This window comes from Anser cygnoides, chromosome 2 (assembly GCF_040182565.1).
Source record: "Anser cygnoides isolate HZ-2024a breed goose chromosome 2, Taihu_goose_T2T_genome, whole genome shotgun sequence".
Classification (NCBI taxonomy): domain Eukaryota; kingdom Metazoa; phylum Chordata; class Aves; order Anseriformes; family Anatidae; genus Anser; species Anser cygnoides.
The window spans coordinates 59,872,616-59,898,304 of record NC_089874.1 but is presented as its reverse complement, the minus strand read 5'-3'; the positions used below and the strand labels follow the sequence as shown (position 1 = coordinate 59,898,304).

At 40.5% G+C, this 25,689-nt stretch overlaps 1 protein-coding gene across 10 annotated transcripts in view; it reads left to right on the top strand.

The window, feature by feature from the left end:
- The window catches only part of HECW1 (HECT, C2 and WW domain containing E3 ubiquitin protein ligase 1), a 267,140-nt gene that overhangs the window by 49,509 nt on the left and 191,942 nt on the right, over positions 1–25,689 (top strand). Inside the window, exon 2 of one of the 10 annotated variants that reach the window (XM_048046399.2) lies at positions 11,848–11,905. The exons of the other annotated variants lie outside the window; for them this stretch is intronic. Coding sequence (XP_047902356.2) covers positions 11,879–11,905 — 27 coding nt within the window. The 5' untranslated portion in view covers positions 11,848–11,878. The remainder of the gene's footprint in view (positions 1–11,847; positions 11,906–25,689) is intronic. 10 annotated transcript variants of the gene reach the window in all.

The following is a 25,689-nucleotide window of genomic DNA, read 5'->3' as shown; positions in this document are numbered from 1 at the left end:
TATTACTGGCTTCTGTTTTCTTGAAAGGGATGAAATGCAGAACGAATCTTCCAGCACCCAGAATGCCCTGATGTGCCCAAATTCCCATTAGTAACAAACTCTAACAGGTAACGATTGTATTCTCGAATGCCAGCTTGATTACCAGCACTTGCATAATTGCATTGACTTTCATGGTTTTATTCATATAGCTAAGTATATGCCTTAATTTGCAGAATTGGAACAGCTACATCTTTAGTTTTGGTAAGGTCATTTCCACCTCTGCTAATTGCATATGAAAGGTGTCAGTGCATTTCTAAGTGACTTCTGATCACAGGAGACACTAGCATAGGTGGGAGAGGCAGGGTAAGTTCCCGATTATATTTTGCTGCTTGTATTCTGAATCAGTAGCACTGGGAAGACTGTTTCATGAGAAAGGCTATTTGCCAAAACATTTCTCATACATGTCAATTGTCACATATGAGGCCTATTTTTACCCGAGTTATAACTGAGGATGAATTTACTTGATTTGAATGAACAGTCTTTGGACTGTACTTTACAAATTAGCATCTCGAATACATGATTTAAGAGCTGCTAACTTAGGGAAACAAATGCGCATACTGGTAAAAGTTAACATTTAAAAAAGAAACCACACACCTTCCAAGCTACATGAATTCCCTTAAAATTCTTTTATAACTTAAAAAATACCCCCCCTTCCCATTTAAACAAAGGTGACCAAAAAGGGAAAAATTAGTGCAACAACAGGCAGGTGAAGACTAAAATGTCTGCAAAAATTAGTCTCTTTGTTGGCATAGGTCCTGTTTCCAGGGGTATTTCTCTGCTAATTGTGTATTTGATGATGATTATGCATGATTTTTGTATGATCTTGTGACAAAATGTAATATTCCAGGCAGCTCCTGAAACATACACTTAATCAATGTTCATTAATTTATTTTGGAAATAACACCACCAACTTTAACCTGAGAATTACCTAGAGAAAAATAATTCCACTTTGCTTGTTCATCAGCACAATTTGCCTAACGTTTTTCTTGACGGTTTAGATGATGATTCACAGGTCACTCGTGGTTCACTGGGCTCACTTGTTTGCAATTTCACTTCGAAACTCCAAAGCCAACTACTGGTTCCTGAGAGGACTTCTGATTTTCATGCATTAAGCATAAAACTCAAATGTACATGAAGGAAAACATGCTACTTAACAGTATTCATTTCCTGTTGATTACTTTTGATGGATGACTTTGCTTGTATGCTACAATGCCTAAGTAGAAATTACACAGCATGGGGGAAAATAACTGGAGGGATTGGGGCGGGGGTGGGAGAAACCAGCAGTCAGCTGAAAAGTGATAGCTTTATAATGAAGGTTTTTTTAGTTATAGAAACAGCAATGAATTTCTCAGTTACTTCCTTTTTGTGCAGCTGAAGAACACACAACTGTGATACATATGTGTTCTTTAAACAGCAGTCTTCAAGTTAAATCTGATCACTGGAATTCTGTTAGGGAATCACTTTGGCATCTAAATTAGTGTGTGTAAATTATGCATGCATGAGCACAAGAAATAATTTTGTGTTCATAACAGCCAATTGTACATTCAGACGAATGTTTGCATGCATAGTCACCCATTTGGAATCAGGCCCAAACAAAATTAGAATTAATACCATGGGCTAGTTCCAGGATTTAGCTCTCGGTCTGTTTATAATAATGTAATATACATTAAAAATATCCACCTCGGCAGAGTGCATCCTGCAGAGGCTGTTGTAGCTGAAAACCCTTGTAGCTGCAACAATCGTATACCATCAGGTAAACATGTACACGGGAGATAAGAGGTTGGTACATCAAGTAGAACCGTCATCAACATAAATTTGGTGCATGTGTAATGCGAAGGAACAGGCTGAGCTGCGTAACAGAGAATAGACAGAGATGCCCCAAGCACCTCTTTTCAACCTCCTCCGCGCCATGCTGTGTGAGCAAGGGCTGTGCAAATTAGATGGACTGTTTCCAGGAGACAGCCACTTCTGTCCAAAGCCCCTGAGCTGACAGCGTGCACTTTAAAAGTAATAATGGCTGCCAGCCACCACAGGCCCCAGGGGATGGGATCCTGACGTGCTGCACAGCGTTCAACAAGCTGTCTTGTGTCAAGTTAAGTGGCCCGGTCTGAGGTGCAGTGCTGGAGGAGAGGGGGCAAAAACACAGTCTTCTGGCTTAAAGCCTTGTGGACATTGCATCCCTTTCGTACTGAGCATCTTCCACTGCTTGGACCGTCTCGTGAAGAAGGGAACCATCCCCAGCGTCCTTCCTGTCCCCGCCAGTTGTGGTGAGATGGGTGTGCTCGCCAGTCTCGGTTTCAGCTGATGAGGTGTGTGAACTCAGAATAGCCTCCCCAAAGCAGAGGTGTAACTTCATTTTCTGTGAGTGGAAGACAGTTTCAGCCATGCTTTCAGAGCAGACCATGGACAACTTCAAACTTTTTTAATGCCAGAAGAGGAAAGAGCACTCAGCTGTCCTAAAAAGATGATTTGGTGCTATGAAAGGAGTACCAAAAGAAGAGAAGAATAAAAGGAAGCAAAGAAGTGATCGTAAATAATGAGTTGTATTAAGAAAAAAGGGTTAGCTCCTGCTTGTTTCAATGCAAAGAATTGTGAATCTGATTTTATTTATTTATTGTATATTAATTATATATATATATAGTATATTAATTAGTGTTATATAGGGTCAGATGACTCTGCATGAAGTCTTGGCATCAGATGGAATACTGATCCTGTTATCTTAGCTACTAATGTGACCCAAAAATTAGTATAATTAAAGGTTTTTTTTAACCAGTTTTTTTAATGCAGATGTTAACCTGCAAAACTGATCTGTATGTTTATAAGAAAATCTTAGAGGCTTCCTGATGGCACCACAGGTGTTTTATATATAGAAGTGATCTTAAGCAGGTCGAGGGAGAGCACAAGAGAAAATCAATCAGTTCCTCTGCAGAAAAATAAAAATAAATTCACGACATATTTGCTTATTGTTTTGAGGTAAGACTGTCCTTTAAATTCCCAGGGTTACAGAAATGATAAAAAGTATTCAAGTAAATAACTTGTTTTGGAAAAGATTACTTATCCTTAGAAATTGTTTTGTTACTTAGCCCTTTATTCTTAATCCACTATGGAAATATGGATATGGAAAGCAGAAATAGAAACATTCTCTTACATCTTTCTCTAATGTCTACTTGTCTGAGAGAGCCTGTCACTTAATTTTTATTCTTAAAAAAATATATATCAACAGCTCTCACACTTACAGAAGTAAAGCTTGGCTTTGATTTTGTACTTTTATTTTCTTAATTTAATCTACTGCTGCTTTTTACAGGGCAACGCTCAAGGGGAAGCAAGGTGTAATTAATGGGGCCAATGTTTCACCCTTGAAGAAGTTAAACGCAAATTATAATCAATTTCAGCAGTACAGGAATTTCACACTATTATTTCCTAGGTCTTATTAAAAATAAAACAACGTAATCAATTGGAAGTAGCTGTTTTTCATCCAGGTCATGTATTTAAGACTGTCTGAGATACTTTGAGAAGGTGAAACACTGCTGGTCTGACCCTGTTTAGATGGGAATTATCTAAATGGCCTGGTTTTAAAGACGTGCTTCATCTTGCTCTTTCCATTTAGAAAATGATGCATGGCAAAAAGTGGGAGGTTAGTGGTCCAGGTAGGACATACTGGTCTGTTTGCTGTTGTCCTTGTGGCCAGGTTTCTATGAAAATAAGCTTCCACTTCCCCCCCCCCGGTGAATGTGTCCTCTGCTCCAACTCTGTCTACTTGAGAAATAGCATTTGCCTTCTTCAGTGGCCTTTTGTAAAGCCTAGTGCTTCTGTCTGCCTGCCTGATTCATTATGCTATTTATCACTTTTATCGAGTATAAAAATCTCTTTCGCTTATAGCGAACGTGAAATGCCGTGCAAGTGGACTGCCAGATAAATTAGTGATTATTTGTGTCCAGCAATCATTGTGGCTTTATGTTTTATCTGTGTATCAGTATCACTCAAGTATCCCCTTGCTGAGATACTGAGCTTGCTGGTAACTCCAGAGCTGGCACCAGTTGTCTGCTTTTCCCCAAGGTCCGCTGGATCATTCCTCAACAGAGTTTTGCTGAGGTCGGTCCCCAGGGCATTTTGTGCAGGGAAAGATGGAGCCAACCAGTTACCAGAAGTAATACTTCTGGTTTGGGACTTCTTATTTTTCTTTTTTTATCCAAGGAGGAAAAAAGCTTTTCAATCTTTTTATATCTTCCTTTAGCAACTGGGTCTGTGAACATTGCTTTGAAGAAGTGAATGGTGTGATTCTAAATACAACTCTGCGAGATGCTGTTACGTTAACCTTTGCCTGTGTGTTCATAAGGAAGCAAATAAAAGTTTAGCATAGCTAGGCCCAGAGCTTGCAAAATCCTTTTAGGTAGTGGATTCGGCCCCCAAATACAATCTCTTTACTGTAACTTCCATCTTCTGCACGGAACTATCCAAAAAACAAACAAACAAACAAACAAACAAAACAAAACAAACAAAAAAGGACCTTTAATACAGTAATAAATTTGTTTCTTTGGCATGGAAAATGCCAGTTTGCTGTTATAGCATGTGGTTTTATCTGTAGTAAAAAGAGAATGAGATGGGGGCACAGGGTGATTCCACTGAAATAATAAGGATGCTGAGCCTTGTCCAGTGAGCAGGGTTAGTGTCGTGGCAGCGAGGCTGTGTACCTTTAGGATATCCAGTGGTTTAGAAATGAGCTAAAGGATCTAGCATTTATCTGTTACAGAAGTTTGTTATTGCTGGGATTGCTGCTTTCTTTCTTTCTTTCTTTCTTTCTTTCTTTCTTTCTTTCTTTCTTTCTTTCTTTCTTTCTTTCTTTCTTTTTCTTTCTTTCTTTCTTTCTTTCTTTCTTTCTTTCTTTTCCCCTCTTTTTTGACAATTAGATGTAAGCTGTAGTTTGCAGATACTTTTATTTATACGGTCATTACACCGAACAATTGGGAGATGCTTCTGGTGCTGCTAATAGATAGTTGGATGTTTCTGTGTCACAATTCATCAGATAAGTTGAGGAGATTGCCAGCTCCAGTGATGTCCAACAGCAGCTTGTTATACTTGAAGCTTGCTGCTTTGCAGACACGGGCTTTAGTGGCTTATTGCAGTCAGAGAGGAGTAATGGCATTTAGGCAGTGCTAAATAAAGTTTTCTGTCTTGTACCTTTTCCTGCTATAAGTCTAATAGCTTTAACATCCTACTCAAATACGAAATAACATAATAGTTTACTGCATAGCTGTCATGTGTTCTATTTTTTTTCAACTCACTTTATTCCCCCATCTCTACTTTCTGCTTTGGCAAAAAGATGCTTCTAGACAGTCGCTGAAATTGCATTTGCAAGTACAACGTTTTAGAGGCATCAGGATAAGGGATGCAAATACTGACTCTTCACTCATGCCTGGTTCTTTGGAAGATGGGTCTGGCTTTCTTGTGCCTGATATTTGCAGCTCGTTCAGTGGCGAACTTCATTTGGTAAACGTAAATCCAACTGCATGTGTTAGTATTCCACTGATCCTTCAGGACGGCAGTTCAGACCCGACTTCATTTCACAAGTGGCTGACGGACTGTGTTAAACTGTTTTTCTACTTAAGTCGGTGTACTGCCAAGTATCCACATCACCAGGAAAATCACGATTGTCAGAGAGAGACTGAAGACTTGAGGCCAGGGCCTTCAACCAGTTGTTAATTATAGTCTATTGGAGCCAGTGGAGCGATGAGGAATTACTCCGTCTGAAGAAGTGGTGTTGTACACAGTTCAGCCTGGTCAAACAAAGTGTTTTCTATTAAGGCCAGCACTGAGTCCTGGTGGCAGAGCTGTGGGAAGAGTTTAGCTGCTGCTGGTCTTGCAACTGTGTCCCACAGTAGGCAGGAGTCTTTTGTGCGTGGTTGTTGGACTGCTGATCCCTGCCATCAGCATGACATTTGCTTAACAAGAAAAACAGAAAAGTAGTAAAATATATATATAGACCGCTTCTCCTGCAAAACGTCACTGCTAACCAAAATATTAGGTGCAAGTGGGTGGATGCCTCATTTCACCACATATAAGAGGATAACTAAAGCTGAGGATAAAGAAACACATCACCCCTAATGCACTTCCTTTTGGTACAATGATGCCAACTTTCTTTAGTTTTCATTGTCTATAGCCACAGCATTATATAACAGCTAAATGTTTGGTGAATTGCCTGGCAAAATCTGTAGGAGAGAGGAGGAGTTGCTGAGGAGCCCCATTTTCCAGAGGCTCACCAAAGCAAGGTGAATTTTGTTCTCTTTCACAACTTGATCCCCACATTCCTGCAATGCTTGTCCCCTTTTCAGTAAAACTTCACAGCCTCTTGTTGTCCTTACCTGCCTGGCAGGCAGATGAAACACTGCATCATCCTATTTCCATTGCCTCTTTCAAGTGGGCTCAGTTTGTCCTGAGACTACAGCTTCCTACAGTAGTCGTTCTCTTCAGACTCTGTTCATCTGAAGCTCTTGGTGGGTAGGTGGGTGTCTCTGAGATTTCACCTTGTTGGAAGCAGAAATCATGTATTTTGTTCCATGTTCATATGTCTTCTTGCTACATGGAGGGCCTTGGTTCAGGACCTTGCTTCTAAACTACAACTTAATGTATCAGCATTTATAATATCAGTCAGATTTTTAATGTCAGCTGTTGGTTACTGCTGCCGATTCCTTCCAAGGCTGGCTTGCAAACTGAGAACAACATGGTAGATTTACAGATTAGCAAATGGAGGATCTCACCTGAAAAGGCCATGCAGTTATCTTTTTAATTTCTTTGGCATGGAGCAATCAGAGGTTTCATTTTACATTAATATGTACAGATTTTATGCATTACTTTACTTGAAAATCTAGAGTGCTTTCCACAACAGATGTAGCTCTGATTTTGAGCCAGATTTCAAGACAACTGAGGTTTGTCTCTGTGCAATTAAAATCCTCAATTAACATATTAATTCTTTTTCCTAATGACATTACTTTTTTTTTTCTTTTTGTCTACTGAAGGAAAAAGAAAATGACTAATTTGTATACTGGTTTGTGAGATATTTAGCTAATTTGCACATGATAATTTGTAAAGATCTGTCTTGCAGTCACAACACTGAGCATTTATTCTAAGGGATTTTATATATTTCTTGCTGTAGCTAAATGCATTGTAATAGTGACTTCATATAGCAAGCATAATTAGCAAAATTGAAAAATACAAGATTTTTTGGTACATTTTTATTTGTTGAGACAGAAGGAACAAACACTTCCAGCATAAGTACTGCTTCCTTCTTTTCTCTGATCCTTATAGAAAATAAAAAATAAAAAACCTTTCAAATATCAGACTATCTGAGAAGGTTAAAAAAAAAAGTCATTCTGATCTCTTAAATGTCATTCTGATCCCTTTAATGCAAAGATGATGCTTAAAGCATTCAGCAGGCAACTGTTAATTAACGACATATTGGGACTGATGCAGGGGACAAGGGCAAACGAAGTAGGGGAGGAACAGAAGAGCGCATCTGCAGAGGAGAAAAAAGCGTGCCTGCTTTTCTGTTATTGTTAACAGAACTGTTAATATTGTTGGTAGAGAAAAGCGTATCTTCTGTTAGCATGGCTGTGATGCTCCGTCTCTGTATGAGCTGGTGGCTCAATATCTGGGGAGCAGTGCTAGACGAAGCCCTGTGCAAGTGGCATGGAGCCTACGGGGACCTGAGCACAAGCCTTCGCTGATGCCAGGAACAAACTGTTGACCACTGGGGGAAATAATTTTTCAGCCTTGAATGGGTTTTCCTGCAAAGACTGCATTGTTATTAAGCAGCACTGCACATCATGCCTGGAGATCATTTGTGCTAATTACTATACAAACCGCCTCAAGGCACTAAGCAGTTCACAGGCTAAGTGCAAGCAATATAGAAAGATATTAAAAATAAATAAAAGCACAGCAGCAGGAGGCAACGATACAGTGGAAATGTAATTGTGTATGGGTAGCTGTGTGAACATGTATGTAGATATGTAAAACATGGATTTTAGTTGCTTGCACGTCAACTTTAACATGATCAGAGGTTTATCTTTATCTTTTGGTTTCCTAAACAAGTTGCTGCAAAAAAAGTGTTTCTGAGTAGACATTTGAAGCAAGATGCCAGGTACCAGCAGGGTGTGAGTCTTACAGTCATGTCAGGAAGGGCATGGTATGCATTAAAGAAGATGTTAATCAGCCTGTATGATGAGCAGAGCCATCCAGAAGCTACCCTGCCACTGCTTAAGAGGCAGGGGTGGGGGGCAAGCATTGGCTGTAGGGATTAGCAACTGCTTCTGTGCAGGAATGGACAAAGCAGGAGGAAATGAAAAGTGGAGGAGGAGAAGGGAAGATACTGTTACAGCAGAGACAAAGGAGATAAACCCGGAAGGAGTGGTGCTGAGGCACAGCTGGGCTTGTCTGATTTGGATAGCAAACAAGAAACCTTAATGTTAAGTGATGGGTGATGAAAGAGAAGGTGTTAGAAGAGTTGAGGGAGATAAAAACAGAAATCAGGAGAGGGAGTAAACACTGACTGAATAAACTTGAATTCCCCACGGTTTTCAGAAGGAGAAATAGGTTAGGAAAACTCCAGTGCCTGGGGGGACTCTCCTCCTCACTTGTCACTTTTCTCTGGGCTCATGCTAATGTCATGCAGAGAGCTCAGAAGAAACCACTCATCTCCTGGGGATGCTGAAGTGATTTTGTTGAAAACTTGTATTGTTCCCAACAGGGAAATGAAGGGATGCTCAGGCTTGCATGTGGTCCTGGCACACAAACAGCCCATCTCCTGTATTCTCTAGTCACTGTTCCTCTAACCTCCGTAGCATACAGGCTCAAACCCTGGTAGTACTGATTTTCCAGGCTCTTGAGAGTATGTGTTTTTGTACGCCTTTACTGAAATAAGTGCTTTTTAGACTTTTATTTCAATAGCAACTGGCCGACCTGTCATGGACTGAGAAGGGGAGGGTAAATGCTGCACTGAATGCCACACGAAAACTGAACAAAAGTGCCAGGAAATGTGCAATCTAAATGTAAAGATGGGAGTTCATAGGTGAACAAGGACAGACAAAGAAATACAGAAAACCGTGTTTTGTCTGAGTGATGTTCTGTGTGATCACAGGCTCTCCAGTGTACTTTAAGAACACTTCAACCCTAATTACACTTCTGAAGCACTTATTTAACAGAGAAGTCCCCCTGAGTAAATCTATTGATATGTAAGATAGCACTTTTGCTGTTTATTGCTATTAAAGCTGGAGCGTGCAGCCCCACATGCAATGTACACACCTGTGGGTGGGCAGGGCCCTGGCCCTGGGTTGCACCCCGCTGCCCCACGCTGCGTAGGCCTCAAATGGGGACCGCGTGTGCCTGGGGCCTTTCTCAGTCCTGCCACAAACTTTGAGCGATGCTTGCTTTCTGGCCTGAAGGTGTGAAGGCATCCCGACACGGCCTGTCACGTTAAGTGCAAAAAAATGCTTTCTGTGCCTTTCAGAGTGGGAGTGGGGCTGTGTGTTTTTCACGCTGCCTATGTATAATGAAATTTCCCTTTCTGAAAGTTGCCTAAGAATCTGGTTAGGAAGAGAACCATGCTTTTCTCCCAAATCACGATAAGCAGAGACTTAGCACAGAAGAGTTTTTCAAAAAATACCAGGATGTCATTCAGCCTTTCCTGGCAACATTGCATATATGTATGTACGTGCTGGTGCCCTAAAGAAGCGCTGGCATCAGTCACCTTAGCAGTGTCATTGCGAACATCCTGGCAGAGATGGGGAAAGCACCGTACGTACCTTGCACTAGGTTGCCTTACTATTGCTTCTGGTACTGAAATGTAAGCAGCCTTGGTATGTTTGTGTCTCATTTCTTGTCAGGAAAGCAAAGTGACTGGGCTATGTTATAAAAAATCCTACAGAATATTACTTTTTCCCATGGGCAAAGCTACTTAGTCTCAAATGAGTTTCCATGTGGCTAAAAAAAAGTACATGGTGACAATGGTTTTGAGAGGCGGTCCTGGTTATTTGGAAGAGTTTTTGTGCCATGTCCGCTCCTCATGGACAACTGAAAACAGTGTGCATGGATAAAGTTCGCTGAGATTGTTTCCAAAGAGGGCTTCATCCAACTGTGCGATAACCCCATTTTATTTCCAATGTAAATAGACTGTTTCAGTAAAAGCAAAGGCCACCAAACTGTAGGCAGCTGGTAAATTTGGGACTGAAATGAATTATGTACATGAGATTTAGTGTCTTCCTAAGAAGGGCACAGGGAGATGACAACATGACGTGAACTTTAACTTTCTTTAATTTCATGGCTGTTATGTATTTTAAAAGTCTTCCTGTCTGATAAAATGGCATTGCTTTATTTTATAAATCTTTTTTCTTTTTTTTCTTTAACTGAGCATTTCCAAATAGTGGACATTCTTCCTAAACTTGCTACCTTTCCCTCCTCTCTTGGTTGTCTTGTTCATTTTTGTACTGTTGTTGAATTAACAGTTTTAGTAGTCATTTAAATCATGTTTTTATAAGACTTTTTTCTGCTTTCTGGACAAGAGGAGGCTGAGGGGAGACCTCATCACTCTCTACAACTACCTGGCAGGAGGTTGCAGCAAGGAGGCTGTCGGTCTCTTTTCTTGGGTGACGAGTGATAGGACATGAGGAAATGGTCTCAGGTTGTATCAGGGGAGGTTTAGATTGTACATTAGGAATAATTTCTTCAGAGAGGGGGTGGTCAAGCATTGGAACGGGCTGCCCAGGGAAATGGTGCAGTCCCCATCCCTGGAGGTATCTGAGATACGTGGATGTGGCACTAAGGAATGTGGCTTTGTGATGGGACGTGGTAGGTCAGGTTGATGGTTGGACTTGATGGTCCTGAAGGTCTTTTTCAATCTATATGATTCTATGGGACATGGGATATTTGGCTAGTTTGTTGCTGAGGAGCTTGCCCTGCTAGTGCAGTGGAGGAACTGCAAATGTCTTAGTGCCTCAGTCACAAAGAGGAGCAGAGAGAATGAATTGAAAGTACGGATGTAAATGCTGCTGCTGGGGCTGAACTGTGGATGTCTTTCACGTTTTTTTTTAATTGAAAACACTGTTATTGCATGTTTGGGGGCCTTCTGTCCTTGCTGATTAGCTGTCACTGATTCGGGTTGAAGTTTCTTTGTTTCATCGGTTCTCCCTGTGTAGTTTTGTAATATGTAGGTTTTTGAAGCACTGGTTGCGGTTAATTAGAGAAGTCGAGGTTCGTTCATTATTTCATGGTCTGATCTTGGACTACTAAAATTATGTTGGATACCAGGTCGGCTCAAGTACAGCACATTGAAATAAACTTCCTTTGCAGCTGGTCCCCATGATATCCAAGGGTATCAATAAATTGATAGGACACAGAAATGCTGGTCGACTGCTACCTCTCTAAGCTCCCTCAATGTGAGGATTTTATGGTGAAGCTGAAGACCCACTGATGGTGCCTTTTCTTATATCCAGGCTTCTTGCTTTCTTTCAGATGCTTCTTGAATTAAATGAATATGATGCTTAATCTTGTATAGTCTGCAAAATTTACTGTAGTTAATCCCGTTTGTATTTTTTAAACACACATATTTCAGTGTTGAAGTGCATGACAACATTCAGGTCTACCAGAGCATGATATCATACACTGTTAACATGGGTAAGATATACTCACTGTCCAACAGTGAACAAGTCAATTAATAAAATGTTGGCAAAGACAGTTTTGGTAGAAAAACAATGTTTATGAATGTCGCTTATGTTGCTTACAGGATACATGCTGAGTTAACCTCATTGAACTTTTCCCCAGGAATTGATGCGCGTACAATTGGCGGGTCATTATGCTGCTCCACCTGTGTAGTGTTAAGGTCAGTGTGTTTTTCTGATTATAAAAACCATCCATACCATTCCATTATAAATTCACTACCATTCATAATGGAATGTGCCAAAGCTCAGAGCTCGTTGCAGCTGCCCCCGGTCCATATTTAAGATCAAACAAAGCAGTTCAGGTAATCTGAGCACCTTTTCAGCAACACGTCCAGTCAAGCTTCATTTGAAATGATCTTTCTTTGTTTTGTTTCTGTTTCATTTTTGTTTCATTTTTGAACCTAAGTATCCATCCGATATCAGTGTTGTTTTTGTATTGTGTTTTAATATGGCCTGCCCAAGAATTTTTCTCGAATCAGGACATGGCAATTAAGATCATAGCAAGGAGGTCCTGGGAGCAGCAGGCAACTGTAATGTTGCAGTTGCACGCCTTCAAGCGTAGGCAAAGCACAGAATGCATCAACCGCTCACCTTCACGAGGCATTTCCTGAAACCTACAGCTTTTAACTGCGAATTAATTCTGAGTCATCAAGGCACACAAATCAGCCATCACAGCAGACACTAATGTGTGAGATGCAGGAATGTATGACTGGCACTAACCACGTACGAGGGGAACCCGTGAGATGATGTGCATGCGTAACACACTGCTGCTGTATGCATCTTTCCGCACAGCTTAGTTCTTTCTCTAATTGTCATGCATTATCAAAGCGAGACAGAATGTGCATTAAAGCTTATCTGGTGTTATTTCTGTCAATGAAATGTTATGGTTGGGGTTTTTGTTTGTGTGTTTGCTTCTACATTTTTCTTTGTTACTAGTCTTCCAAATAGCATTAATTCTGTGAAGAATACAAATTCTGTGAACATCCTTGTATGTGATAGGTCATTATATTCTTCTGGTTTCATGAGGATGTATCTTTTTTATATTGAATTTTGCACTGTGTAGTAGCTAGTGAGAGCCTCCAGCACTGGCTGTTTTGCTGTGGAATGTTTTGAGCCTCTGTGCAAATAAAGCAGTGCTGGAATTGCTGTGGAAATAGATACAGCCTCTCGATAACGACAACTGCAAATTTTTATGACAGTGTCCAACAGTACTCTTCCTTTCACCTCTCCATAGCTGTAAACTCAGTGGTATTCTACACTAAACATGTCAAATTTCCCCAGAAGCATCTGCTATACAGTGCATACAGAATCACAAGGTGTATTGGAAAGTCATGGGAAGAACAATACCTTTGGTGAAAAGTAATCCTTGAATGTTCTAGCTTGTGAAAACTGTTCACAACCTGACATTTCACCCAACAATATGACTTTTGAAACTGCTGCATAAGGTAAGTACATCTCCAGAGGCTTTTGGCAGTTTCTTTCCATTACTCTGGGGAAAAAGAAAAAGGATAAAAAGGAAAAAAAAAAAAAAAGGATTTCAATTTTTCAATTTGGCCACAGTCCAAAAACTAAATAGAATATCCCCCCAAAAGAGATGATGCTCTTCATTGTAGGACTGCATGTTTTTTCTCAAGCGAAGAGACCAACAAAGGGCACCTTTAATAGCAGAAAAGATTAAGAATAGTTTTATTAGTAAAATGGATCGTGTTATACCTTTGAAACTTAAAAAAAGCAAAAAGTTTTTTCTTTTGTGCACTAGAAGGATCTATTTGGCAGTGTTTTCGAGTTCATCTGTGGTGATGAAGGTTCCTAAGTTTTGAACAAATGCATTTCTCACCACTACATAAATGTTGTAACAAATTTTGGCCCTTACGTACAAAACAAAGGAATTCCCAGATGTGGTTGTATAAGATACCTCCCACCAAGAACCTTGCCAGAAGCTGATGATATTTCAGTAAGTCACGACAGCAGGAAGAAGGTAATTTAACTGCCTGCTGCCACACATTCAACTGGCGGTGATACTTTCTCTCTTTGGGCAAGTTTTCTGTTTAAGGTCAGTCCTCAGTCTGAGGACAGCTATACTCAGACTTACCAGAGTGATGCAAATTGTAGGTACTTGTCACAAAGTGCTGTCTATTAGATCCATCACAGAACTTTTATTTGATGAAATTAATTAACTGAAAATGCACCTTTGGCTCAATTTCTGCCGTTCTCCGTTGCGTCTGGAGAGTGAAAAAAAAAATTAATAAAAAAAGAAGAGTCATTCCCCAGTTCCCTGCCCCACCTCCTGTATTCTGTCCCCCTACATGGAAAAAAACATTTAACTGAGTCTATAACAATAATTCCAGATGTTACAGAATATATTTTTCTTCTTCCTTGCCGTTATTAAGTAAAAAAATTGCTTTCCCTCTGTCTCAATATGGACTGCTTCAGGCAAACTAAAACAAATGCATGATTTAGTCAGTAGCAGCGAACAGTACGTACCTGCATGGTCATATACTTGACCTTGCAGATGAACCTTTTGATTGAGTTGTGCGTAGATATTTGAGATAAATATTTTAGATAAATGCTAGTATTTGTTAGTGGTTTGAAGACTTGCCGGGTGCAGGACCGCTCCAAACCCTTGGGGAGGCCTGAGCACCGTCACAGCTCTGTGTTCAAGTGCCTATTTTAGTTCCTTAAGTTAACTTCCCTAAGTATACTTTGTACACTCAACAGAGTGCAGTCAGGCTCCTATTGATATATCGAAGCACCCTTTTCTCTCCCTTAACTGTGGAAGTGGTATAGAGAAGTCCCTAATAATATTATAATAGTAGCCCTAATAATATAAGCACCCAAATCTCAATGCAAGCTATAAAAGGCTGGAAGGGAAAACAGAAAAACTGTATTAGCACAAGCAAAATCATGTCTCAGAAAGGAGTTAGTGCTCTAGTATGTGATGGCTGACACTAGTTCCTGCAAGATGACATTCCTTGTTTTTTAAAAGGTCTACTCTAGATGAGACAAGCAACAATTGGCTTCAACTTAGTTCTTCATTAGGGAAGAGGGTTTACATTGTTCCATTGCTTAAAAAAATCAGCTTTTGTGCAGGATTTACATTATATTCACTCTACCTGTGACCATTATAGCGTGTCCTTTTTGTAGAATTCTGTTTGTATTAAAACACACAAATATAAGAAAAGCTATTAATTCACAAGTGCCGGGTCCTGCACCTGGGCTGCAACAACCCCAAGCAGAGCTACAGGCTGGGAGATGAGTGGCTGGAAAGCTGCCTGGCCGAGAAGGACCTGGGAGTATTGGTGGATAGTCGGCTGAATATGAGCCAGCAGTGTGCTCAGGTGGCCAAGAAGGCCAACGGCATCCTGGCCTGTATAAGAAGCAGTGTGGCCAGCAGGTCGAGGGAAGTGATTGTGCCCCTGTACTCGGCTCTGGTGAGGCCGCACCTCGAGTACTGTGTTCAGTTTTGGGCCCCTCGCTACAGGAAGGACATGGACGTGCTCGAGCGAGTCCAGAGAAGGGCGACCAAGCTGGTGAGGGGTCTGGAGAACAAGTCTTACGAGGAGCGGCTGAGGGAGCTGGGCTTGTTCAGCCTGGAGAAGAGGAGGCTCAGGGGCGACCTCATCGCTCTCTACAGTTACCTGAAAGGAGGCTGTAGAGAGGTGGGGGTTGGTCTATTCTCCCACGTGCCTAGTGACAGGACGAGGGGGAATGGGCTAAAGTTGCGACAGGGGAGTTTTAGGTTGGATGTTAGGAAGTACTTCTTTACCGAAAGGGTTATTAAGCATTGGAACGGGCTGCCCAGGGAGGTGGTGGAGTCACCATCCCTGGAGGTCTTTAAAAGACGTTTAGATGTAGAGCTTAGGGATATGGTTTAGTGGAGTACTTAGTGTTAGGTCGGAGGTTGGACTCGATGATCTTGAGGTCTCTTCCAACCTAGAGAAATCTGTGAATCTGTGAATCTGTGAATCACATGGGGAGATCATTTTTTTAATCAGACAAGTTAGCTATGGTAAAAAAAAGAAAGACACATTAGTGTTCCTAAATTAAACATGGTTGGTGTAGAATTGTGGTTTAGTTTGGACTCAATATACAGAAACTTTTCAGATGCTCTCCTGCAAAGAGTAGTAGTTCTTAAGCAAAAATTCAAACAAACAACAGTTAAGTGAATTTATTTTCTTTACTATAAAAATTGAATTTCTGTATTATTAAAAATAAACCAAAACAGACAGAGGAAGAAGCCATACCTGAAAGCTGTTTTCCAGCCAAAAGCCTTCCCACTTATCAAAACCAAAGAATTTTGTGACTGCTTTATTTTCTGCTGTAAAAATACCTACTTTTGCTAATGATAACACGCAGAGCATGTTTCAAACTTTGTATCTCTTCTCATATGTTTGTCTGATTAGCAGAAGAGCTAAGTGACCCACCAAAATGCATTCAGGTGCAAAAGACAGAGCATTTAGCAAACCTGCAGGCGTGAAGGAAAGCAGCAGGCTTTTCCTGCAGACCCTCGATGAGGGGGCAGCAGTTGGGCTAAGCCACGGTAGGAGGCAGCGGGCTGCGGAGAGGTGGAGCTGTGAACCCAAGCCCTTGCTCTCCTAATGCCTTTTTAATTAGAGTAACATAAATATTGGCTAGGATGATAGTTGTGTCTTAATGGAGAAATTAAGGAATGGATTCATTTTTGGAACAATTCCCTCTTCCTGTTGACGTCAGTCCCTATTTCCAGCAGCAGTTTAATTGAAGGAGCAATTCTATTTGCTTATTATCCAGCAGCCTTGTAGGGGAATAACTGTACATTTGGGAGAGCACGAGGGGGATTAAGGGCACCAGCAGAAACAAAGGCAAGCATTAAAAAACAGCACAACCCAACACCGTGAGCATTCGAGTGATTAGGAAAAGAGGCCTTGCAATGAAATCTGGTGATGAGATGGCCATTATACCACAGAACTGGAAGGATGGGGAGATGGCAGTGCTTTCTATCTAACCTTGTGTATGTAGGAATAGAAAAGAGTAGGACAGTATCTGATTCAAAGTCTGACATCACAGGAGTCTTTTCATCACACCCAGAGGATGTGAGATGTGAATTCAGTGCAGGGGAACTGAAAAGTTTTGCATGGATCTGTGCCCACACACGTGAGCCTCTTGCCTGTACCACAGGACGGTAGGTGGAAACAATCAAAAACAAGGGCTATGCCTTTGAAGTTCTGATGCTGCTTTAAAACCTCTTGTTTAAGCAGCTGTTGTCAGCTGGAAGCTCATGGGCCTTTTAAAAACCTGAGATAAAAGGCTATAATTTATTTATTTATTTATTTTTGGAAATGACAAATATGCTTTTTATTTACATTCAGCATTTCCGAACTGGGCACCTATGTTGCATCCGTAGTATTTTGCAGCTTTTCCCTTGAATGACACACACAAATATTTTTTTTTGACTTGCACAAATAGTTTGGTTTTGAATTTCTCAAATCTTTTCTCAAAATGTGGTCCATGTCCTCAAAGCCAACAGAGAAACTGGCTGAAAAAAAATCCATTAGTTTGTGAGATTCTCTGATAAAGCTAATTAAAATCAATGAATGTCTAAGTTGATTAATATTAAACCACTTACAGAGCAAGTCGCATAGTGAAAAAAATATTCTACAGTACATTGGGTAAGCCTTGTCAAATACATCATCTCAGACTTATGTGAATTTATTCTGTAATTGCATTGGGATTTTAAAACTGAAAACTATAAAGGAGATTTTTTTTTACCTTGTAATTTAAATTAGTCCATTCTTCATGACACTAACTTTTTATCTCTGTATTTCTTTGTTTCTCGAAGAAAAATTACTTGATGCCCCCTTTATTGTTGGATGAAAAAATTTAACCACAGACTTACTAGTAAGCTGGAAGTCTATCAAATATATGTACTTTGTTTCATTTGTAACTAAAGTTTCTCACTAGGATGAGAATAAGGCAGTGGACTCTGTATGACAAAATACTAAGTACGAGAATGGAGCTGGAAAGGGTGGAGCACTGTGTTATATTTTAGGTCAAATCCTGCTCCTAATGAAGTCACTTTAATTTGGCTTCTGTTGCACTTTTATGCTGGCTCGTAACAAACCCCAACACCTATTTCTGCAGGCTTGCACACTTGAGTAAATTCCCTTGTGTGAGTAATCAATTAAATTGGTGAGGCTGTTGGTAATTTTTACAGCTCGGCTTCCTAGGCTGTGATAAGGCTTCTATGATTGCCCTTTCTGTCTATCTGTCACTCCCATACCTAATTACTTTTGAAGCCCTTGGCTAATTTCAAGCAAAAGAGAGAGGAGTAATTGGCTTTGAGATAATTGAGTTTCCACAGGTCTCAGTGGCTGGGGAGAAGAGGCAGACCTATGTCAGGACAGGGGGACGGCAGGCAGAGCCCACCTGTCAGCAGCTCCTGCAGCCAGGATGGTCACTGGCGTTGCTTATTTTATTTTATTTTATTTTATTTTATTTTATTTTATTTTATTTTATTTTATTTTATTTTATTTTATTTTATTTTATTTTATTTTATTTTATTTTATTTTATTTTATTTTATTATTTTACCTCATGGCTATTCCAGATTTACTAAGTTCAAGTTGAACGTCATCTTTTAAGTCAAGCAGCATCTTAGATGACAAGTAATGCTATTAATTTTAAAGGACCAAAGAGTTCTTGATTTATTTGTGCATAAAATCAGCAGATAGTTTCCAGACAGCGGCTAGTTTTCATGGTCCTCAACAGAACAGAACCATGTCCTACAGCAAAAATCTGATGGGGTCTGATTGTTCGTGTGGCCACTGTGACTGGCTGTGTGACAATCTGTCTGTCTCTCAGTCTTTCTTCCAAAACAAAACTCAGGTTTAACACCTGCAGAGCCAAATAGTATTCCAATTTACCTAATTCTGCAGGGTTTTATAAATACTGATTAAGCTCTAGTCTTTCATTGCAAAGTGCCAGAAGCTAATCCTTGGTGGATTTAGGACACTTCATTGATAGAGGGGTTGTTACCAGAAAAATAAATTCTAGAAATTCTGTTCTGGGCCTTACTTTTACAAGTGCAGTCTTACAAAATGTAATTCTGCTGGGAACCAATGGCAGCAAAAAAAAGCATTGGGTTAAGTCTAGGTAAGACTTAAGTCCCCACTAAAATGAAATGAAACTGTGCCTTGAAACTTTTTCAGAGCCATTCATGTGCTTTTGTTTGTAAGTGAAATACGATTTTCGTGGTCACCCTTCCCAGTGTTCTTCCTATTTGAAAACTCTCCTGAGACCTTTTGAACACAGGACCACAAACCCATGTGAACTGGAGTAACAGAGAAAAAGTAAATTAGAACCTCCCACGATAACGTGAACAGATATATGCCTGCACACAAGATCTTGTGATACAACATATTAATATATAATCGCTGTATTAGAGATGTACTAGCAGCAAAGTAAGTATGTCTGAAGTTCAGAACTCGTAATTTCACAACAGCTCTTGCCCTTCTCAGTGTGCAAGTCCAGTGTATCGTGATGATGGTGGCGAGCAAGGCTTGTCTCTCTTCTAGGTATCTATTTGGTTGCAGAGGAGTTTGCACCAGTTCGCTGCTGCTCATCTACTCGATCTAGTTCTGCTTCAGTTGTACTGGACATTTTCTGCTTTGAAAATCTGCTTTGTGCACACCCTTGTTTTCCAGGGGGGAAACTACTAAGCTACCTTGGGTCTAACCCTAGCTAGCAGTCCCCCAGGAAACCCTCCACATGTAGCTGCGGCTTGTCTTGCAGTGATCTGGAGGAAAGCAGAGTCCCTGAACACAGCTTCTGTTCTCTCATATAAGATACTTTTTGAGCCCTATATGAAGACATCACATTTTCTCTTTGTAAAATTTGAATCTTGTTCCCAATCTAGAGATTGTAATACCAGAAGGACTCGCTTCCTCTTGAGATAGCTTGCCCAGTTTCTTTGCTTTCTCATGAATACAATTATAGTAACAATTTATTATGATTTATACAAACAAAACATAAATAGCTTTTATTAAAGATGAAACAGTAAGTATGAATTTGGCATGGAGATGAGTATCTAGACTAGTTTCACCTGTCCAGGAATAAAAATCTTACTCTTTCAATTTTGACTTGTGGTTTATCAGTAATATCAAATGTTTTTAATGGAATCAGGATTCTTTTTAAGAATAAAACACTGGATCTGAGGAATTACTAAGCATAAATTTATTTTCCTTTAGTGTTTTTCAGAGCAAAATAAGAATCCCTGATCCTCTTAAAACCTGTGCTATAACAGATTTTTTTATTTAAAATAAATAAATAAATAAATAAACATTAATCTAAACATTCTATCTGAACATTAAATAGAACAGGCTCCCCAGGGCAGTGGTCACAGCACCGAGCCTGCCGGAGTTCAAGAAGCATTTGCACAACACTCTGACATACAGTCAGATTTTTGGGTGTTCCTGCGTGGAGCCAGGATTTGGACCTGATGATCATCATGGGTCCTTTCCAATTCAGGATATTCTATGATTGTATATTTAAAAATCATTAATTAGTAAAAACATGAGGATGCTGTCATAATTTCCCCAAGAGCATAAAGACATAAGAAGTCATAGTCTCTGTTGAGAGCAAGCACACTTAACTGTGGCAATTGCACTCCTAATACTTGCAAGCAGTTTTCACTCTGCCTGTCACTGACACCAGAGGAAAACTATACGGTAATGATAGAACAGCAAACACTGAAGCATAGTCCACTTTAAATTCATGGGGTGCTGCTTTTGTTATGAATGAAAAAGTTTTGTATTCTACTACTATAATTGCATGGAAAAAAAGCATGCAGCTATCATGGTCTAAAACTATGATTGTATTTTAACTTAATCCTCACCCACCTACTGGTGGATTTATGCGTCATTCTGAGAACTCGAATGAAAGTCAGTGCTGTAATCTGTGCCCTAAAATGCAGCTCGCTGCTCTGGGTGTTTCATACATCTTCCAACAGAATAGGTGGAGGCATGGATGACAGTATTTGAAGTGCTGTAGTTAAAGCACAAACTTTTGGTAATCTAGCTGTGGACCAGCCCTTGTTCCCTGCAGCTGTTGAGATCTATCTGGATGCTCCTTTGTTTTGCAAAGTCACTTTGTTCCACAGTGAAGCTGGGGGGAGTTTTGCCTTTAATTTCATTGGAGGCAGCATCAAGCACACTCAACTGATGGCATTTCTGTATTTGTCCGGAGGTAGTGTGATAATATGGGAGCTCTGTAGCCAATTAATTTCAAAATGTCAGGGAAAATACAGGCCTCGTCGAAAGGTAGGAGATGGAGCTGAGGGCATGCACAACAAGCTGGTGTCTAGCTGAGGGGCTGGCTCACTGCAATGGTTTGTTGTTGTTTGGAGATGAAAGGAGTGGTTGATGTAGGCATTAATACGCAGCTGCCTGCTCAGAGCTACCTGCCTCTGCCCTGCCTGTCTGCCTGAGGGGGTTAAGATACTGGCACTTCAAATCACTTTTCTCTTAATAAGAAATGAAGATGGGGTAAAAAGCTTGTGAAAGGCAATGAATGAAATGAGATTTAAAATGCTGTCTTTGGTGTGGAGTGGGATGTCAGCTGGAAGGAACCATGGATGAGAAGAGTTACTTTCCATCCCACCTGGGTTTCGTGTGTTTATTGTCCCCTTGTGGAAACCAATGCCTGCCTTATGGCTGATACAGCATTTAATGCCTCATTCCCTACCCCTTCCTATCTAGGAGAGAGGGGAGGAAGGTAATATTAACGAGTGATAAAGAGAGATGCCCTGAGAATAAAAAGGGACGGGAAGAAGAAAGGCAAACTGTCACCTGGGACCATGGCAAAGGCTGAGATGTGAGGGACGTGATACAGAGCAACAGGGACCTTGCTGACAGCCTAGATGCATGGGAGGCAGCAGGGAAGCCCTACGCTCTTCTTGCAGGGAATGGTGCTTGTGATGCCTGTAGAAATTGTGCAGCTAATAGCAGCAATGAGCACCTTGTGACATGTGTATGGATCTGTTTGTGCTGTGCAGCGTGTCTGGGAAGGGAGAGAAGCATGGTTGGAGGCAGTAGTGCACAGGTAGGTGCCAACTCTGCGGGATAAATACTCCTTCGATACGTACCCACGAACCTTTGGTTTGCAGAGGTTCATACTTGTGTCTGAAAGGGGACTCATCAACATTAAAAAGTTTTGGTATCTATGCTGGGTTGCTTTCTTTTGCCTTTTGTGTGCATGTGAATTTTATAAATAATAACTTGTTTCTAAGATCTATGTAATACATTTGACTTTTGTTTGTTTGTTTCTTTCTTCTATCTGGTGGCATTATACAATACAGAAATCACATGAACTTGGTTTTTTAGCAAGCAGTTGTCATCATGGAAGGTATAATATAGCTCCAACATTAGATAATGTTGAAGGTTTTAGAACTCACACATGGATTTTTCAGCAAAAAGTTTTCAGGAGAGTCTTTGGACTCTGGGGAGTTGAGAAATGTGGGGCTACTTCTGAGCAGAGAAATGATTGTAGCTGACAGTTCTGGGAAACGTTGTACGTTACTGGATATTCTTCTGCAGCTCTTATTTACTCTGCATCATTTCCTTCATAATCTCCTAAATTTTGCAAGACTTCTTCACAGCTTTTCCTGTAAACCTCTCCTGCCTTTACTGGTATTACATGTTTGAAGAGACCTGTACGTGCAGTGTGTACGATATGCTGTGTAATTTCTTTTACTCGGTTATTTTTCTCTTTCTCCAGAAGTGCCATCTAGTTTGCAACAATTTTATATTGTTGCCTGGAAAATGAGAGGCAACAAAAAAAACTTAAAAAATCAGGTAGTAGAGTTTAGTACGTTCTTTTAATATGCCTTATGATGTATTTCTATTTCACGTGCTTAAATGTATTTATAATATGCATTTTCTGCCACCGTCGGGTGTACTTTGCCCAGTTACGTTTTTCCTATAAAATCTTGCATCCTGAGAAGTTTAAATACATGTCTTACTCCACCCCATCTGACTTAACATCCCTAACCCAGGATCCCAACAGTCACAGGCTCATTGTAGAGGTGAAGGGAGGCGGAGCCGAATAACCTTGGGGAAAGCCTTACCTGGATCTCAGTCTTTTTCTGGAGGAGCCTGTCTCCTCCCTCTGCATACACAGGAAGTCTTGGAAACCTGTGGTCTGAAATGAGGTGACTTAGGTACTTACCTGGACTTGGGTGAATCCAGGACGCTGTGAGTGCTATTAAAGATACTGGTCTTCTGCATGGGGGAAGTACTGGAAGAACTGAAGCCGCTGGTTACAAAAATGCATCAGGTAAGTGGTCGTTATTGTCCTATGCAGAACCTGAAGTAGGGCATCCATCTGGTTAGGGCTTCTCAGTACAAACAGCAGTTGCTCACTGCACAGAAGAGCAGCAACATGTTCAGCCTGCAGAGGAGAGCCACCTCCTGTTCTTACCTCCTCCCTCCTGAAACCCCTCTGGAGTAAGCAGAGCTCCCGGGACACCAGCAAAGTGCAGCTGGACATGAAGAACGGAGTGAGGAGACTTGAAATAAATTGATTGGCATGGGGGGCACACAGGCTTTTTTGGACATCTCTCTGCTGAGACTGTTTCTTTACTTTAAACAGCAGATCAAAGAAACTACCTGCTACCAAACAATTGGTTTGTGTTGGTATTTTTTTTTTATTTGTTTGTTGTTGTTTTTCTTACAGTGATTATTGCTTGTAAATATTGTCCTTGGCTTTGAAAAGTTGAGGAGTGGAGACGTTTAGTCTTTGGCATTGCAGTCACCAGGGCTCTATCTGTGAAGCTGGTGCTGATGGACATGAGGATGGATGTTAGGAGAGGGCTCGGTCTCCTACCAGCCAAATGCCTCATCTTGCACCTGGTGAGAGGCAGTCTCTGTGCTGCCTGTCTAGTACTGCAGCAGTGTAGCAGCAGTGTAGCACCACTTCTGTGCCTGCTCCTGATGTGTAAAACCAAGCCAAAATACAGATTTCCTGGTCCGTGCGTCATAAAGCCCCAGCAAAGGTTAGCGTTGTGGGCTTCAGAGTATTTGATAGTGGCGTATGAGCAGATCGTCAGGTTCTTTCCTTCATTTTGTAGTGTGAAAAGATCTGAGTGAAGCTATGCAGTATTATCGTGGTTTCAAATGTTACTATACTGACCCTTTTATTATTTCCCTACAGTTATCTTTTTGAGTTTTTATATTCAGGCCATATTGCATGCGTACACGGATATGCTTTTTTTTTTTAAATATTGGCAATGTTTTCAGACCTTTTTTCTATCACGGGTAAGCCTGATGGCTGTTTCTCATTCTTCGCTGTGCCCAGTTGCTGAGACAGCATTGTTTTCATGCTACTAATTTCAGAGAAATTAAGAACTCAATTTTGTTCTTAGCTGCATTCTATTGCAGAAACTTCCAAGTGCCTTCTGTAGTGAACCGTGGTTGGATTGTCACTGTGTCAATACCAACTTGTTGAATGCAAGATTGTTAATTGCTCCTAGGGAGACATAAGTGGTCTAAAATGTTGAAGCTTGGAGAGATCCCATCCAAACCTAGTGAAATGTCAGTTTTACACAGAAACTTGTTTGGTTTATGCACTTTCAGGTGTGCAAATCTTAATTCTTGGAGTCATTTAATTGGAGATGTGATGTGTATGTCTTTCAGTACACTCTCTTGGGTTCACTAGTCAGCACTTTAATCTTACTTATCCAGAAGGAGAAGAGAAAAAGCATCATTAACTGTTTTCCTTACTTTTTATGAACTCCAAGAATTTGCCTTCAATCATTTTGCCCAATAGTCCAGTTCCCCTCTGCTCGTGCCCACAAGATTGTTTAAGTGCTCTCAGAAAATACAGACTGCTCTTAATTGCCAGGGGCAGTTGCTGTTGGATGCACTTTGTAGACGCTAAAAGTACGTCTGGTTACTGCTGCTAGCTTTTGCTGCCTTATCGCTAATACGCTTGCATCGGGAATCAATCCCACACACCAGCACCAAACCTTGCCGGTCTGACCTCAAGGCCAACTCTTTCATTTTGATTCAAATTTTTGCAATGATTTGCACATCACTGAAGCAAAGTTAAATGCAAGAGGATGCATTAACATAGCAGTAAAGCTCAACTGGAAATGCACAAAGGTCAGGAAATGGAAAAATGAACTCCCTATTAATGTCCTTTTGACCCACTGCAGATGTATAATGGCTTTGATTTCCGATTAGTGTTTATTATAAAGCATAAATAAATATACATACAGTGTGCCAAAGATGTGCAATATTAAGACAAACGCACTGAACGTTTTTTGATGTTATTACGGCATGCATCCCTTTGAAACATTTGCAACCTCCTTCATTTCAGACTTCCCAAGGGCAGCAGTGTCATCTGTACACTCTGTAAAACCTTGCAGGAAAAAGGTGTTCATTAGACTGTGGGATCCTGTGACTCTGTCATGCTATAGAATGATTCCTTTGGAGTTCTGAGAAACCACTCTTGTGCCTCACAAGTAAAGGGCCCAATCCTGTAAAGTTATCTTGCTGTCCAAATCCCTTGGCTCTGGAGCAATCCCAAGGCTGATGATTTTCATGGTGGATGGCTGAACCATTTGCAGAGGATTTTGTACAGCTGCTTGCACTGTAAGACCTTGTTTACTGGCTTTTGCTGTACTGTAAGCCATGCTTTACAAATATATATATGTGTAATATATGTATATAATATATATATACAAATATATATATATATGTATATTTGTGCTAACAGTTACACTAACAATTCTTCCAAAATTCAGATGTCCAAAGGGATTTTTGCTCACGTGTTGGGAAAGAAATAAATAGCTGTGATAGGTGGGAGTAGGTGGATAGGGGGCAGTTATAATGGAAGCTGAAACTGTAACCTTGATTACAGCGTATTTAAAGCTATATTTCTACTTAACCTTGCATTGCCTTGCACTTCATG